General features: G+C 34.2%; 2 protein-coding genes across 8 annotated transcripts; both read left to right on the top strand.

Annotated features, from left to right (window-relative positions):
• The first annotated feature begins 449 nt into the window (after positions 1–449).
• Positions 450–11,583, top strand: LOC124306742 (histone-lysine N-methyltransferase KMT5B-B). 5 transcript variants are annotated; one of them, XM_046767697.1, is made up of 9 exons: positions 450–576; positions 1,994–2,245; positions 2,436–2,601; positions 2,844–3,014; positions 3,180–3,308; positions 3,447–3,651; positions 3,862–4,267; positions 5,033–6,973; positions 7,431–11,583. In XM_046767697.1, exons 2-9 carry the CDS (start codon positions 2,013–2,015, stop codon positions 7,828–7,830), a joined length of 3,651 nt encoding a protein of 1,216 aa, XP_046623653.1. In that variant the 5' UTR covers positions 450–576; positions 1,994–2,012; the 3' UTR covers positions 7,831–11,583. The 5 variants fall into 5 exon arrangements, with proteins under 5 accessions (XP_046623653.1, XP_046623655.1, XP_046623651.1 ...); XM_046767699.1 differs by lacking the exon at positions 450–576 and adding an exon at positions 586–882 and having other exon boundaries at positions 3,447–3,636; XM_046767695.1 differs by lacking the exon at positions 450–576 and adding an exon at positions 586–882.
• A 1,326-nt stretch (positions 11,584–12,909) lies between these two features.
• On the top strand, positions 12,910–18,058 carry LOC124306744 (RING-box protein 1A). 3 transcript variants are annotated; one of them, XR_006908671.1, is made up of 6 exons: positions 12,910–13,062; positions 13,231–13,258; positions 14,543–14,664; positions 14,953–15,038; positions 16,275–16,442; positions 16,520–18,058. XR_006908671.1 is itself a non-coding variant. In XM_046767700.1 (5 exons), exons 1-5 carry the CDS (start codon positions 12,970–12,972, stop codon positions 16,285–16,287), a joined length of 342 nt encoding a protein of 113 aa, XP_046623656.1. In that variant the 5' UTR covers positions 12,910–12,969; the 3' UTR covers positions 16,288–18,058. The 3 variants fall into 3 exon arrangements, 1 of the variants encoding a protein (XP_046623656.1); XR_006908672.1 differs by having other exon boundaries at positions 16,517–18,058; XM_046767700.1 differs by having other exon boundaries at positions 16,275–18,058.
• The last annotated feature ends 288 nt before the right edge of the window (positions 18,059–18,346 follow it).

Raw genomic sequence — 18,346 nt, 5'->3', positions numbered from 1 at the left:
TTTCTTTGTACCGTCACCGGCACTCAGTCATTGTGGATTCCATCAATTCCATCTGCGATGATTTATCTGTGAATTGGCGTTTGATTCTATCGTAGCACGTGAACAAAGCAGTTAGGATCGGAAATTTTTTCAGACTCGAAGTAAGTCGTGAACACACAAGGCAAATATTTATTGGAAAAGTAAAGTTTTGAATAGAAATCTGCAAAAATAAAACGTATTTCATTTTCACGTAATCCGAAGAATTGTGAAAAATTAGTTTCCGCCGTCATTTTGACGCTGCCGTTCGTTGCTAGGTATGATTTTCACAGTGAACGCCGAATGGTCGTCATGACAACGCAGTTCTGGCACCAGTAGACAAATAATACTATGAATAAATGACAGAAAAATTGATAGAATATCGGAAACAGGTGACAAGTGAACATGTATTTTGAAGAATTTTCTCCCTCCGTCGTACCGCTATTCTAAGAAGTGAGCGTAGCGCGATACAGGAGGCTAGTAATGAGCCACAGGGTGAAGAGGAATATCATTTCTAGCAGGGTGGTGTCACTGGAAAGATCCCTAGATCGGCATACTTCGGTGAGTACAGAAGCATACGCGATAGTTTGTAGTTCCAAAACAAGAGTTTCAGCAATATTACGCCTAATATATGGTGGAAGACGTGTTCATATTCGTAGTTGAAAAATACTCAAAAGTCCGGGAAATAAGACACGACCGTTTCGGAATTCGGTTAATGGACTAATACGATAAAATTGTTTAATTTTTCCAAGTGCGTATCGCGGTCAACCTGCCATGGTTGCTCGGAACGCGTCTTCTTTGCGCTGTGAAATATCGGAAAATATACCTAAAATGCGAGAACCCTGCTATAAGGAGCGGCATTTTACGGTAATTATAATAATATTCGGACACCGAGTGTCACGGACGATTCATATTATCGGATCAACTTCTGAAATTAAATCCACAATAAAGGGGTAAACGGGTATCGAGCAGGCACTCGGTTTGTCTGCGGCCATTAGGGCATGGTCGCCAGAGCCTCTTGTCAAATTGTCAAAATATTACAAATTTTACGTAAATTCAATAATTTATCACCATCCAGAGCTATCGCATGATTGTCACTATGCGAAGTTTCACTTTGAGTGTCACAAAGTGTCATATTAACTTATAAATTATTATCAATTTTCGGGGTTCCCCCTTTATAAAATGCAAGGTGTTTTATTTTCTTGTAAAGATGTAGCATGTAACATCCAACAATCTTGACCCTCCATCAGGATCGGTTTACTAGATCACATTGTTACAGTTTCAATCAGTATAACAGCATTTACATTACATGTGGTTATATCGAATGCTTCTAAGCCATGTGATAAACTGTTAGTATTCTTCTGTTTCCAATGAATTGTACAATGGTTTGTGAGAATTCATCACTGGTCACAACATCATTCATTCATTCACTTATCCGCTCCTTCAAATCATGACGAATCACTTTCTTACTCCCAGGAGCCTAATATATTCGACATGTATTTTACATGAGAAATGTTCTGCTTCTAGGTATGCTTTATAAATGAAATCAGATCACATTTTACCTTCATAAACTCCATTACTATTACTGTAAATGCATTCAACTATGAAAATAAATTAAATTTTACGCACCCTTATTACTGCCGTTAGCGGTGTTTAAACCTCTTCATATATACCGTGGACATGTAAATGCTACGTTAATTTTAACATCCTGTTAAATCGTGAGCTCTAGTCTTACCTCAAGTAAAAAAATCTTGATTTTTGTGATCTTGTCAAAAGACTGTTTATATTCTTTCTCCACACATAACTCGTTACAACACAGTACATCTTCAATAGAAAATAATTTTCCGTGTATGTAGAAAGCCTTCATTAAAATTTTTGTCATTTCTGTCAGACTTCAAAGTTGATCAAAGTGTTTGCAGCTTAGAAATTTTAGTTCAGCATTGAGCTGATGTGAGCTCATTCGTTATTCTGATTTCAGTGAGAGCAAGACCTGCAGAATGGTGGTGGATTCATTATCAGTTCAGGGCTCAGCAGGTGTAGCGAGAAAGCACGAGCGAAGATTGGGAGTAGGCGGAACTGTGGGGGCAAAAATGCAGCCCAATGGTGGAAGTGGTGGTGGTGGTAGCGGAGGTGGTATGACGCCCAAGGAGCTTTCTGACAACGATGATCTTGCAACGTCTCTAGTGCTCGATCCCTACTTAGGCTTCACAACGCACAAAATGAATATTAGGTATCAATCATTTGATTGCTGAATGATCGATTCAAGGAAATAAAACAACCAGAATGAAATTGATTTCTTTTGTGAATCCTTTGTTTATTCAACATCAAAGCAATTACAATCTTATTAATGCAAACTAACTTTTCTCGACGTAGGAGTGCACAGATTCACATTTCATAATTTTTGTTTTTTAATACTTTAGATACAGACCTCTGAAAGCTAATAAAGACGAACTGCGCAAGATTATCACAGAGTTCATTCAAACTCAAAATTATGAGAAAGCTTACAAAAAATTAATGGGGGGTGATTGGGGAGCAAGATTACCCCATACGAAATCTAAACAGCAGCAGATTAATCTAGAAAAACACGTAAGTATTAAAGAAAATATAAGTCACACCCGTCCATTGTATTCCAGGATGTGTCTGGTAATTATATATCAACTGACTGCTTGTATTTAATGAAATAATTATCAAAGCTTACAGATATGTGCATAGAAAGTGTAAGGCGAAATACGACTTGATTTTATTTGATCTTGCAAATATCGTTCTTTTTTTACGTTTGTTGGTTATATATTCTAATTTTTCTGATATAAATTGTACATTATTTGCAGATTTACCGATATTTAAGAGTATTTGACAAAAATTCAGGGTTCGCAATTGAGCCCTGTTACAGGTACTCACTAGAGGGACAGAAGGGTGCCAAAATATGTGCAACTCGTCGGTGGCCAAAACATGAAAAGATTTCATGCCTCGTAGGGTGTATAGCCGAACTTAGTGAAAAGGTTTTAATCTTTCCTTAATTACCCCAGTTTGATATTTAGTAATTACTGATAGATACTGTGAAATTTATTTCTATGCATAAACAGCGAGTCAATGTATTTGATATTCATCATTGATATTGCAAAGCGTTTCGTTTCAAAAAATAGAGGTTATTCAAATAATTTCAGGAAGAAGCGGCTTTATTGCATCCTGGAAAAAATGATTTCTCGGTAATGTTCAGCTGTAGAAAAAATTGTGCACAGCTTTGGCTGGGCCCTGCTGCATATATTAATCACGACTGTCGAGCAAATTGCAAGGTACAATCAACATTGATAATCCAATCAGCTTGGATTTTCGAAAATTTCATTCCTAGATATGGTTTCCTACAGTTTGAATATATGGTCGATTAAAGGTTGAAATAGTAGTTAAAATTCAATTTTTAATCATTTTGCTAGTTTGTCGCAACTGGGAGAGACACTGCCTGCGTCAAAGTCTTGCGTGATATAGAAGTGGGTGAAGAAATAACCTGTTTTTATGGTGAGGATTTTTTTGGTGATGGAAACTGTTACTGTGAATGCGAAACGTGCGAGAGACGTGGGACAGGTGCATTTGCCAGTCAAAAACCAGGCGAAGAGCTTTCATCTGGTAATTCATGCAAAAGTATTGAATTTTTATTGATATTGTAATAGGCTACATTTATACATATACATAAAACAGCAGATGCCATCACGAATTATTCGTAGTGCATGTTATATGGTGGCATATCTTGGTCGAATTTGATTATGTTTGTTTAGATTATTTATCTATTTGTGTAACATCTTCAATACAGTTGAATGGTAGATTCTTTACTCAGTTATTCAACTGTTGCAGGGTATCGCTTAAGAGAAACCGATAATCGTATAAATCGTACAAAACATCGACAACAGCCTCCATCTGGAAACAAGCAACAGCAAACTGAAAATTCTTTGGCAGATAAAAACGCCATGCTGGTTGCAAATTCCGCTGTAACACCCCTGTCTCTTAGTATGAAAGAATTGCGACGAAAAGGGTTGACCAAATATGACGCGGAGTTGTTGATTGCCCAGGGATGTCGGTTTTCGGACATTGCGCAACAGCCAGTAAACGTGAACAACAATGGTGAAAACCCACAGGTTCGACAACACTCTACCTCAAATCTTGTCAACACCCGAAATCTCAGGAATAAACAACAGTCGATGGCGAGAACAGAAAGCAACAACAATAACAACAAAAACAGTCAAAGCCTCAGAGCTTCCAGGTATGCTTTTGTGAAATCTCGATTATATTCAGCTTTATCCATGTTAGTGAAATTGCATGGTAAGTAGTTGTATACATTTCTGTAATCTAATGATATGGGGCGACGGCTCTTAAAACTGATAAACAGGACACAATTTTAGTAAGAGGGGTAAGTATAATTTCTGAGAATACTGATAGTAGTAGGAGCTATTGGCCTGTAATTCACGGTATTTTGTATCCAACGATTGATAACCATTCTTAAAGACAATTAGCTTTTCGTATAATGAAATATCTCCACATTCGTAATCTTAAAAAATTGCGAAACTGACGAGTCGTTTATAATATTACTTGTATTTTCTAAATTACCCTATCAAATACAAAAGAATTAACAGATATATTTTGGGCAGTGTAGTTAGGCGATTGAGTAATGAACTATGCCTAGAAAGGCCATATTCAGAAGCTTGTATAGACTTAGCGAATACATTTTAATGCAACAAGAATATTTCGACAATATTGAAACAGTTTAATTAATAATTTTCGTATGTATTGAAGATCATGACTTTCAACTTTCCGCTACTCAAATTGGGTGAACAACATTATACGATAATTGGTTGTACTATCTCACCATTTTTGTTTGAGATTTGTAACTTAAAAATTTGCAATCGATGTTTCAAGTTTCGGTAATCATTATGTAAAGCTTTTTCTTTGTTTAATCAAGTTTTGAGTTGTCGAAATGTAATCTTGTGATATTCGTTTGCGGAATCGAACATTCGCATATGCCTTACAGGCTTCAAAAGAGGACAGAGACGAAAAGAACCAGGGCCAGTGAGGATGACGGTTCGTCGAGGTCGAGCAGTTCTACAACAAATAGTCGAGACGAACATGAAATAAGTATGTGCAAGAATGAATCCGATCCAACACAAAATGAGAATGTCGAATTACTCTCAAGGCTGCAACCAAGTCATTCGAACAACGGTTTAAGAGCAGATATCTTCGATGAAAATTCCCACAGTATGGGGAGACTTCATACCAAGAATGGCGACGAAAATTCAGGAGCATCGAATGTTTTGAATAAAAATCTTCAAAACAGACTGTCTACTTTACACGCATATGAGACGTCAAAGTCTGCTCTTTCGTCGATGGATAATAATGACAAAGACGAATCTCGAGACGTTGAAGCCTATGGCATTGATAATAAGAAAATATGTTTTGATGGTCAGCAAAAGTGTGGTAATTCTCTGGTTCCTTGCCTCTCGAACCTGAATTCCCTTCAGATAAATCAGCAGAAAGATGGAGCACTCAACAAAGGCCATACAAATTTTGATTATCAGATCGATGCTAACGGATCATCGAAGAATAATGAATTTCATAACTCAACTAGTGAAAAGCATGAATATTCAGAGAAAGTCCGTGCATCTATTGAAAATAAAGATAATTTTTGTAAGGATATGCAGATGCAGATTGACGAACAAGAAAACAAGGAGAGAGTTAAAAGGTTCATTGGAATGCAGATGCCTGAGAATGTCAGAGATGGCTTAATGGTACATGAAAATATGATGGAAGATACGAAGCACAACTATAAGATTAACGAAAATCAATCCCACACAATGGGCTTTCAGACAGCTGCCAATAACCAGCAAAATGAAAATTCCAGTGAAACTAGTCGGTCCAGTTCCGTATCTCGTGAAGTAAGTGAAACAAACAGTGAATCTGATAGAATAAGTCAGGTGAAGTATCATCTGCAAGAAGAAGAATTCAACATAATAAATACTGGCAATGAAAATTCTTTAGAAACCTATGAAAAATCGGAAAGCTCTGTCCAGGTACCATCGATTGCTGCTGAAAGTCATACAACTAGAAACGACGACCATCAAGATAGAGAAAACCGTAGAAATGACTCATCAGCTTTAAGGCAAAATGGAATTGTTTCAGAAAAAAAATGTCACACCCTAAATCTACGACGTAATCATGAAAGTCTTTATGATACACGAAAGCAGAGGCATGATTCTCACGATATTTTTTCAAGGAAAGGTATCTTGGAAGAAAATACGTACGATAAAGAGTTGATGACTGGAAAAAATAATCCGGATCAAAATTTCCCAAGAAAAGAAGATACCTTGGACAATTCGCACAGCATGAATCTCAGAAAATCTGAGGATCGGCGAAATATAACAATAAAAAGATTAACTCAGCAACGAGCCAAAAGCACTGATATCAGCTTGAGGTCTCGTAGGAATCACAAACGGCTCACTGAACCTTCCTTGGAATCTGGTGTCGAGGGTGACTCACCTGATAGTAGACAACAGACTGTTTCTACGTCAAGAGACAAAAGTAAAGGAGTCAGAACTAACGGAAGATTAACAAGGAGCCAGCGAAGGGGTCATCAACGAAATGACGCAACAGCGGTGGCAGCTGTAGCAGTTGCCGATGATGATTCAGGCATTCAGGGTGATATATACGAGTTTAACGAGAAGGAAAGCAACTTGGAAGACATTGAAATATCGGCGATTAGACGAGGCAGAAATAACGACAGACAATCGGTTAGTCCAGAATCTCGGTTGCAGTTGCCACAAGGCGGGGAAGCTTTTAGCCACCTGCAACCTCCTGCACTTATACCTGAGGAACCTTGGCCGCGCAGTGCAAATACGCAGCCGAATTCCAACAGCTGGGAAGAAAAAAGTAATTATTTGCAGGAGAATTCAAGGACTGGTGGAGCGGGTAATGAAAGGTGAGAAAGATCGAGCATTTTTAATCGAACAAAATCGAATATATTTTTTTTTTTTATGGTGGTTATTATTTCAAAACTGTATAAAGCAGCAAATCTGTCTATCGAATTGTGAGAAATGAACATTTGTGTTCTAATTTCTCTCAGAAACGGTAGCCTTGTTTTTTAATTTTTGACGTGATTGCTAAAAAATAAGCAGATGATAAATGGCTTTAGTTTTGAGTAAAGTTTTTGGTCTGCCTTGGAATTAGCAATGCCATATGAAATGAATCTTCGTAAGGAAATCTGAGTCGAGATTATTTTTCCGTCAACTTCAAACTGAATTCAACACTCTCATGAGAAGCTATTGAAGCAATGTCGCCAGTTCTTTTTTATTCATTCAAATTTTTGATTTTCAAGTTACTACAGAACAAATGTCATGAATTACTCAGGCTGGATGTTATTATCTAAATGATTATAGGCTGGTGACAGAGGAGAACAAGAGCACAAAGAAGTCAATGTCGCTACCGGACTGTCAATGGTCTTTGAGTAGCAATCAAAACTGCCAAGTTTGTCCCGCGACTCCGGAAAGAACAGGAGGAAGGCTAAAGCTAACATTACGTATGAAGCGTTCTCCAGTATTGGATGATGTTATTGAGTCTGGTACAAGCCTCAGCGAAGACAGTTATGAACCGGAATACGAAGTTTTAAGAGTTGAGGGTGTGGAAGAGGGCAGGCGTCGTAAGAAACATAAAACAAGAGACCGGGAAAGGCGGCACAAGAAACGAGAAATAAATTTAAACCCACCACCACCTCCTATGAAACGATTACGTTTAATTTTTGGCAACGAGAGCCATACTATTGATCTACCACATTCTTAACGGATAGGTCTGGGCATATAAAAATAGTTGTAATATTATGATCAATTATTGACTATTATTATCATTATCATTATTCTTCAGTTACAAAAAGAAGAAACATCTTTAAATAAAAGACTGTGTTTGACGAAGACAATTTAGGAACCTTTTGCCATTGCCCAACTTTCCTTTTCTACTACTATCAACCAAAGAATCTGCTTACTTTTTCCGTCAATTCAATTAGTTTCAGCAGTTGCGATCGATTTCATAAGCAAGATTTTGTGATAATTAACTACTTTATATTTGATGAAATGAATATTCTGGTGCTGTGTGGTATGCAATAATCAGGCTCGACAAATCGAGTCAGTATGCGGGTTTTTGCTGATTGTTCGCATTAGGAATACTAGCATGTTGATGCATTTTCTCTTGAATCAAATTAGTCCAGTCCAGTCAAGTGTCCACGGCAGTCAGGATCCTATGACTTTCAAGCACAGATTTTTTATTTAAAGAAATGCCGGTGTTCATAAAATTCGTTATATTATAAATTCAAGGGATTTCAAAGGTGATTCTTGCATGTCTTACAGACAAAAGAAAAATTCAAGAAACAAAAAAAAAAGGAGATAAAAACTTACATTTTACCAATACAAAAATTAATATGTGTTAATTATATAATGAATATAATCAATTGATTGAAAGTTTTTTCGGTATTTACATGTCATCAATATCTGCTTACTAATATCTTATCAAATCAAACTGGACTTGTAAGTATCCGCATACTACGCGTTTATACTTATGATCAGTTTCTATTATAAAAAATAAGTAAGAGGAAAAAGCTCACAAAAATGAAAGAGCAATTTACGATTATAGATTTTTCTTGGCGTAAAACAAATTGGGTTCAATTCAAATGATGTATTGCCGAAGAATCCACGTTTTATGATTATATTTTTATGCCTGTGGTACGTACATATTACCTAAAGAGATCTTAAATTTAGTACGGTAACCGAGGAAAGTTGAAGATATTTCCTAGTCTGAATCTTGTTTTTTCTTCATCGCGATACATTGATGAATAAACTTTATTGTAAAAAAAAAGGTTTATTTATAAATATGTATTTTTTTCTTTTTTTTTACACTTCAGATTTTGATAATTAAAGATTTCTATACACATGTAACTGGTGTTTCATTCTGATTTATAAGTAACAAGATAGGTTATCCTATTAAATTTAGTCTGTACAGGTATATCATCTTTGGAGACTCTTGATTATTGTGATTAATATTAATGTCACTCAATATATTACCTATTGAGTCTGTGTTCATATAACTTATTGAAACTGTTGATGGGACTATGTTGAAATATGAATTGAAATGAGATGAAACAGAAATAATCGATAATGATGAACTTTCCATGCATCTTTTAACTACATGTAGAAATAGTTATTGAATTCGAAAAATCCATTTGTCTGTGTTTTAAGAATGGTACAGGACAAAAGTGAAGAAGTGTTGAAAAAAAAAAAAAATTGGCTCTGAATCTTAATCCCAGTCAAACAAAGACTATTCGTCATTTTTCCATAATCACTTGTTAAATCTCTTCGTGTACATTGTCTTTATAAAGTGACAAGTGAAGAGAATCCATACTTACTATGTATAATAAATAGCAATTAAACTATAAAATAATTGAAATAGCTAAATACCAGTTAGTAACTATTATTATTATTATTATTATTATTATTATTATTATTATTATTGTTATTGATTTATCAATTAATAATAATATGTGACATATTATCACAGAACAATTGTAAATAGATTTGAAGATATAGTAACAGTATTCTGTATTCTGTTTTCATACAGCGCCTCAACACACATCTAACGATCAGTTCTGACTAACTTCTTAATTCAGCAAAATTGAATGTTGAACGATATAGTAGCTACTGTGTAGAAACATCCGTTGAAAAAAAAAGTTACCTATTCAGTGCATGCATGATTTTATTCAGCAACCGAAATATGTTATTTCAAAATAAATGTTTAAGAAAAGAATTAATTGTAATCTTCGATTAATCCCATTCGATTTAAATTTTCCGAGTTTTCCTCTTTGCTTCGTTCTTTTGAACCAGTATTCTTGGGGAGGATGAGAAAATTTTGAATCAAATTAATTCATGGTGCAATTTAGAAACATTTTTCAACGGATATGTCATAACTTATCTCAAGAATTTACATATTGTACGCTTTTATAACCGGTATATAATACTAGGATTAACTGATTAGTGCCATTCATTCATCGTACTTGTTTTTGTAGGAATATGAAAACGAATATGTAAAATGAGGCACTTCTACTTGTTTATGTATTGCATAAAATATCAGTTCAACGTACCCCTAGAGAAAGCGGAGAATTTGTTGCGTATTATGAAAAATGATGTATTCAATAAGCAATTGAAACTGAATATTTGGAATACTAATATTTTCTCAGAGTTGTACCAAATGTTTCATCTTGTTCACAAATGATATTGAACTTATACTTTGCTTCAAGTATTCAACATAGCCGTATGCGATATAAATGTGTAAGATTCAAAGGGTTATAATCAGCTAAAATTTATGTGAATTCCTGGGATATTGAGTGTAACCAACTTTATATGAAGATACGTGAGAGCGAATTGAAGGAAAAAAATTTTGTTCAACTTTGACAGTATGTTAAGTAATATGATCAATGGATCAAAATCTAAAAAGTTTATTATAAGCTAACTGTATAGCTAAACTGCTTGACGCTTGTGTTGTGAGGTGTATAGACTTAGAAAATTTACTCAAAAACTTCTTTTTCGTTCTATTTCTCGGTAGCAAAACTGGCCGTAAAATTATTCACTGTTTATAATAAAATTTGTAAATCCATATAAAAAATACATTATACATATGCATAGGAAACAGTGAAATATGAATACGAATTAGGACTATCGTTGGATGACTATACCTATATTCTCTTTCATCTTGCATCATTATTTATTGATCTACATTTACATACATCCGAACACCCTATGTTTGTGTTTTTTCGACATATTTATATTTATATATACAAGTCAATTCAAATAGCGGCAATAGAAATTTGAAAATAATCGTTCGTTCACAATGCTGTGTCATACCAATTAATAAGTTTTTGATAGAGCACGTACAATAGACTTCTGCCAAATGTCAATCATATACAATTATTTTAGCTACATAGGTCTTTAAATATTGTTTTATTCTTACGTCATAGTTTCTTGTGATTTTATCTTATATTAAAGACACTTTTTTTTGAACGTATCAAAATTGATTACTGTTTTTCTTTTTTTCTCGTTTCTTTCTTTTTTTTCCGTGTGAAACTTGACGTGCAATTCCATACGTATTTATGGATAAGGCGAAATAAGTATGATAATATGATGTAGGGAGAAGGGGGCGAAGCAATGAATAACATGAAAAGTTAGGGTCTAACATTTATGTTCGTATTTTACTTGGCATGCGGCAGTCTTCTAGCAGCTTTGTATTATAACAATTGAATATACATATATATTCGATTAAAAGTATAATAATAATGATAGTAAACAATACTGTAAATTAAATTATAGATTTAAATATTATACTGGTATGAAGTAGGTTTGTTCTGGGAGTGTGTTCTTGTGACCTCTCTCTCTCAAAAAAAAAGATAAAAATTTGTGATATATAACCGTTCTTTATTTCAGTCTGATGATGTAATACAAATAATAATAATAATAATGGCCCATTTTGCCAAGGTCTCAAAAAAATAGTTGAATTCATAGGTGTAAGTTCAGAACATGTTGAAAAGAAGAAAGGAATGAAAAAAAAAAATAATTCCGAAAAGTTGAAAGACTAACGTAAACGAGAACTGTTTATTTCGATATTTCATAATGTTTAGAACGATAATTATTTTAATAAACATGTAACTTTATTCAAGTCTTTATCTTGCAAATCGTTTTTCACTGTAAGTCTCTCTTGGATTTTACAGCATTCAGCTAACTTGTAATTGATAATGTATTAACGTTGTTACTTTATTTTACTACTACTACTACTACTATTATTATTATTATTATCATTATTATCATTACCACTATCCTGATTATCACTATTATTATCATTACCACTATCATCATCGTCATCGTTATTATCATTATTATTATTATTTTGTACGTATCGTTCATTTGTCATTTTCATCAAATTATATGTAGATTTTGTTAGTAAAATTGTTGGAGAAGCCATGATGCATATTTCGCGTACCGTCCATCCCTAATTTTCCCTTATATTCGGCAACACGAGATGTTCTATGAAATATTCACATAAGGACAAGAATAAAATAATTTATTTACAAATAAATCACGTGAATGTATTTCTACAATCATATGTATTTTGTTGACAAGTCGTTGTTTATTCAGTAGAAATGATCAATGAACGGGCAATGAAAAGTAAATTGTCAGGATTCATAAAAATCTAAGAAACGTTACTATGCTTGAATTGTGAAACATTTGATCAGATTACGTACTTTCTAATGAACCGATATCGAATTACAAAAATCAAACTTTCAGCTTTTCGGATTGAATCATATTTATGTCAAGGTAAAATTATTTTGCTTCAGTCTTATTTTAATTCAAAAATCTCGAATCTGTTAGCAGATTTCAGTTTAATTAAGCTGTACTCTGATTTGTAAAGATTCCAAAAAATCTGCTCATGATAAATATGCAATTATTGTTATAGCATTGATGAACATTTTAACTTTTTTAGTAAAGGTGTAACAAATTTCTAACGAATTGTCCTGAATAGAATTATCATAAAAAAAAACTGGGCTTTCTGTGGTCACGTGGAATATTTACATTCAGTTCAGAGTAACGATTTTGCGATTGCTGGATGTAATTTTGGATGCGTTTTATTTGCCACATTTTGAAGACAAAGGACATTAAACACTCATCTGATGAGTCAGTGAAATAAAACGCACGCTAAGTATCTGTGCTTATATAACGCCTGTGTTTTACAGTTACGAAATTTTCATTTTGTGGTAAGTTGTGAAGATTTTGAAAGTGAGTACAACAGGTCGAAACAGATAATCACCAGAGAGAAACCCTCGAACTCGAAAGTCGAAAGCGTGCGACGATCAGGCACGCGAAATTGTCGTGGGTGTCAAAATTAAAAATGGCATCGGCTATGGACATAGATGACGAGGAGATTGATTTACCAACTTCCAGCAGCAGCAAAGGAGAGAAGAAACGTTTCGAAGTGAAAAAGGTATTGATGAGAAACCGCAGTAACACTACTTGAAGTTCATAGTCAACCCACCTCGGTTCGAAACGACACAGACAATACTCTAACCTCCAATTAGCCATGTCATCGCACCATCAACACAAGCTTACTTGTTATTTGTCGTAATATAACGAATCTACGTATTTGTTCCAGTGGAATGCTGTTGCTCTATGGGCCTGGGGTAAGAAATTCAAAATAACCACTCTAAGTTATATCTGATTCCGTACCAAAATCCAACGAAGTTTGTCGTCACTCGTGTTACACATTTTGCAACAAGATATATTTCGTTTGCCACTGTATTAAAGATTCTTACTTACTAGAACGTGTTTCTTCTCAGTGTGATCGATAGAATCGATGGAAAAGTTGAATAAGTCAACGGGTAGACTCGGCGAAATGCTCTTACAAATTTCAAAGGTCAATCCAATCTTATGGAATGTTTTTTATGTTGATATTGAAGCTGAGCGATGTATTGACTCATTGTTTCTAAAGTATTTTAATTATCATCGACTCTTGCGATCATCGGTATTCCCAAAACATTATTTATACTTGACCCTCTGCGGTACCCCTGAGTCTTTTGAAGCACAACCTGAATTTTTTCTTTAAATATCTCCGATATGCAAGAAGAGCTGGACCTGGCTCCGGTCCCTAAACAAAGTTATTGGTAGTGAGGACTTGAGAGCTAAGAGACGACTAAGTCCGGCAGTCTGTTGGTAAATAGTAATGAAGAGTACAAATCGATTGTGTGCCCTGAAAGACCCAGGAGTTTGGCGGCATTAGTGGTTTGCAATAATAAGTCAATTTTATTTGTTCCGTTTTGTTTTACTATTTTCAAATGTTTATCAATAATATAAAGGTTTCTTGAGTTCCTTATATAAATACGGCGTCATTTATGAACACATATTCCAAAATATAAGGTATGGCAGAGAGGAGCGCCGAGGAAGTACGTCATTATTCCAGAATTTTGATGAGGCTTTTGACGAAGAAGAGGACGGAAAAGAAGTTGAAGAGTTATTTCCGATAGTCAGGATGCCGATCAAGATTATCTCATTTTTGAATGTCTAAATAAACATACTTTTTTGAGCCGTGGAAATTGAAACTATTTTATCCCGAAAGGTCATCGTCTGAACTTTACAACCATACAGTATTTATTCTTGATATTTATTTACTGCAGATATTCATTTTTTTTAACGAATTCCAATTTTTTGCAAATGACTATGTGAATTCTGATTATTATTGCAAAAGTATTGATACATTTCATTGTAAAAACGATTGGAGCGTGCAGTAGGGACCCAGGGAAGTATCCATAGAGCTTTCCAGATTTTTAATAAGACTGCAAGATGAAGAAATACAGGACAGGACATAAAAGATTCAGGGGCTCCGCGGAAGCAGTAACAAAAAAAAAAAAAAAAATTGGGTTCCGTGGAGGGTTAATTCCTACTCTCACGCTCTCTCCTTCTTTGTGCAGATATCGTGGTCGACAACTGTGCAATTTGTCGAAATCACATCATGGATTTGTGCATCGAATGTCAGGCTAACCAAGCTTCCGCTACTAGCGAAGAATGCACAGTCGCCTGGGGGGTGTGTAACGTGAGTATTTGTCAAAAAATGTATCATATTCTCTTATCACTACGTCTGATTCTGTCTTACGATGCGATCATTCGTCCTAGTCAGCAATAACTTGAAAAGCGACACCTCCAAAGCTTGCTCCATTTATAATCACCGGTAAAGAAATGTTATATAGTGTTTATAAGTTGACTTTCATCATTTTGTTCCTATTCCATCTTTTCTTATTTTAATTACGATTACACACATTATTGTTTTCATCATCATTACTCTGACTGTTGATATTAACTCTGTTTAATTTCCGTTGCGCAGCATGCATTCCATTTCCATTGCATCTCTCGTTGGTTGAAGACTCGCCAGGTGTGCCCGTTGGACAATCGTGAATGGGAATTTCAAAAGTGAGTATTGGACATGTACAAACTTAGTATATTGCTTGTTTGCTTCGTCTATATTGTCGTTTCTTTTTATCTTATGTTACTCTGTTTCATTTCTTTCACTTGCTTAACTCACATCAAAGATTTAAAAAAAAACTCATCTCTCTGACGTTTTAATATTCACGATTTTTGGGGCAGATATAAAATTGTTTTACTCAGGGTATATTTCTACCAGTCTGTGAATTCAATTGGATACAATTTCAACTTTATACGAAATCAACGGCGAGGGAACAAATCTGCATGATTGGGAAGTAAAAATTCTAACCAACGCCTGCTTGGCAGTTAAAAATTGTAATTGGAATTAGTGGTTCTAGGTAACGATTAATTTCTCTATTCTCGGTTTCAAACACATTATTTTGAACAATTTTCAGAGATTATTCCCAGAACTGCAGTTCAAGTGAAAATAACCTGCTGCAATTAGATTGTCACTACATGACCGATGAAAGAAAAAAACCGATTTTCGGTTCACTGTACCTCGAAACTTTCATACTAAATTTAGGACATTCAGCTACCAATGTCCCATGTTCGATAAAAATCGGGATAATCCTATGTAAAACATGCATGATAATTTACGTATTGTATTGCCGTTAAAGAAAATGAGTTTAGCAGGAACTGAAAATGTCCAAAGATTTGGACCCTGACAGTTTGTAAATGTTTATTCACCGATTGTTTTACGAATTCTATATTCAACTAAATCTATGAATGACGGTATTTCTTTTCCCCACATGCCCGCATCCGCTTATGCGTCTTTGCATCCGCTCAATCGTACTGTGCGTTTCATCGGGTGGGATAACTGCTGCCTTGCATCTTGACATCAGGGTTGTTACGATCTTTTTAAATGAAAGCAAAAAGTTTTTAGGGATTCTTATTCTTTAAATATATTTGAAATTCGATACCCTTGCAAAAAAGTATCTGTCATTATTAATTAGAGATACGCTTTACACAGAGCTAAATTCAATAATGTAACTCGCGATTGATGAATTATACGAACACGTACAACAAATTTTGTTAGATACGTTTTGTCCGTTCCGAATTTCACTTATGGTAATATATAGTCTTGAGGTTATTTAGTATTATATTAGATTTTCTGACAACATCATTTGTTCTGTTATTATCCAATAACGAGAAATAATTTTTACACAAAAAAAAAAAAAGAAAAGAATCAATATTGAACTGTTTGTTTCTTTTCGCGTATTCAAGGTATGGCCACTAACCGGATGCTCGCAGTCGACGCGAACAACAGAACCTTCAAGAACTACGCGACCGACCCTGGTGTAATGAAAAAACAATTTCTACAAAATTATCAAAATCTGTTACGACTGCTTTCACGTCTCTTCTGAAAAAAAAGAAAAATATTATAATAATTCAGTAAGTATTCTCAGGTATTGTCCAATATCGCACGTGGTATAAAGTTAACAAGTAATTAAAATTTCACTTGTAAGCAGGTTATTTCATTTCTTTGATGGACCGCTCTTACGTCATGCCTTAGCTGAAGTATTGCCATTCTCGACGAAGTTATTCAAGTTATTTGCTCTTCATACAAATACGTAACGATCGTGTTTCCAGATTTAAAGCCGTCGTGTCGCTATTTTGTAATTAATATAGGTATCAAAACTTGAATAAATTTAAATGACAAATCGTAAGTATACACATTCAGACTTATCTTATAGCTGAAATTAACGTGAACGTATATTAATGCAAGCATTTCCCTCGTGTAATTTGAAAAGTTCATTGTAAGCTGTGTAGCTAAACTGCTCGAGGCTTTTGTTGTGAGGTGTATAGACTTGGAAAATTTACTCAAATACTTTTTTTCCTTCTGTTTCCTGGTAGCAAAACTGGCCGTAAAATTATTCACTATTCATAATAAAAATGGAGTTTCAGTCGGGTAGTAATCACCCAAGGGAACAATCGATTTTTATTCTTGTGTTACATATAGGACTTTATTTCCGACTCATTCTGGCCGCAATATTTATTTGAAAATTGTGACGTTTAAATCAGGCTAATATTTTCCGTAAATGCGTATTAGGGAAAAATATGCCACTTTCGTCCCGCTTTTGAGGTCAAAAAAGTTGACTTAATGGTTGATTCGGGAAGAAAATACGTTATACATTATATGTATACATACAGTGAAATATAAATACAAATTAGGACTATCTATCATTGGATGACCATGCGTATCATCTTGTATCGTTATCTATTGATCTACATTTACATATATCGGAACACCCTATGTTTGTGTTTTTCGACATATTTATATTTACACATGGGAGTTAATTCAGATAGCGGCAATAGAAATTTGAAAATAATCGTTCGTTCACAATGCTGTGTTATACCAATTAATAGGTTTTTGATAGAGCACGTACAATAGATTTCTGCCAAATGTCAATCATATAAAATTATTTTAGCTACATAGGTCTTTAAATATTGTTTCATTCTTACGTCATAGTTTCTTGAGATTTTATCTTATATTAAAGACACTTTTTTTTGAACGTATCAAAATTGATTACTGTTTTTCTTTTTTTCTCGTTTCTTTCTTTTTTTTTTCTTGTGAAACTTGACGTGCAATTCCATACGTATTTATGGATAAGGCGAAATAAGTATGATAGTATGATGTAGGGAGAAGGGGGCGAAGCATCGAATAACATAAAAAGTTAGGGTCTAACATTTATGTTCGTATTTTACTTGGCATGCGGCAGTCTTCTAGCAGCTTTGTATTATAACAATTGAATATACATATATATTCGATTAAAAGTATAATAATAATAATAGTAAACAATACTGTAAATTAAATTATAGATTTAAATATTATACTGGTATGAAGTAGGTTTGTTCTGGGAGTGTGTTTTTGTGACCTCTCTCTCTCAAAAAAAAAAAAGGTAAAAATTTGTGATATATAACCGTTCTTTATTTCAGTCTGATGATTTTATACAAATAATAATAATAATAATGGCCCATTTTGCCAGGGTCTCAAAAAATAGTTATATTCTTAGATGTAAGTTCAGAGCATGATGAGAAGAAGAAAGAAATGAAAAAAAAATCAAAAGACTTGAATGATTAATGTAAAAAAGAACTGTTTATTTCTATACTTGATAATGTTAAGAAGGATATTTATTTTAATAAACATATAACTTTATCTAAGACTTTATCTTGCAAATCTTGTTTCACTGTAAGTCTCTCTTGGCTTTTACAGCATTTAGCTAACTTATAACTGATAATGTATTAATGTTGTTATTTTATTTTACTACTACTACTATTGGTACTATTATTATCAT

This window comes from Neodiprion virginianus, chromosome 6 (genome assembly GCF_021901495.1).
Source record: "Neodiprion virginianus isolate iyNeoVirg1 chromosome 6, iyNeoVirg1.1, whole genome shotgun sequence".
Lineage (NCBI taxonomy): Eukaryota > Metazoa > Arthropoda > Insecta > Hymenoptera > Diprionidae > Neodiprion > Neodiprion virginianus.
The sequence above is the reverse complement of the archived record's forward strand: the minus strand, read 5'-3'. Positions and strand labels throughout refer to the sequence as shown.

Coding starts and splice junctions, on each gene's coding strand:
- LOC124306744 (XM_046767700.1), top strand. CDS start 12,970: ATGGCATCGGCTATGGACATAGATGACGAGGAGATTGATTTACCAACT. Junction 13,063..13,230: donor AACGTTTCGAAGTGAAAAAG/GTATTGATGAGA, acceptor TATTTGTTCCAG/TGGAATGCTGTTGCTCTATG. Junction 13,259..14,542: donor TGTTGCTCTATGGGCCTGGG/GTAAGAAATTCA, acceptor TTCTTTGTGCAG/ATATCGTGGTCGACAACTGT.
- LOC124306742 (XM_046767697.1), top strand. CDS start 2,013: ATGGTGGTGGATTCATTATCAGTTCAGGGCTCAGCAGGTGTAGCGAGA. Junction 2,602..2,843: donor AGATTAATCTAGAAAAACAC/GTAAGTATTAAA, acceptor CATTATTTGCAG/ATTTACCGATATTTAAGAGT. Junction 4,268..5,032: donor CAAAGCCTCAGAGCTTCCAG/GTATGCTTTTGT, acceptor TATGCCTTACAG/GCTTCAAAAGAGGACAGAGA.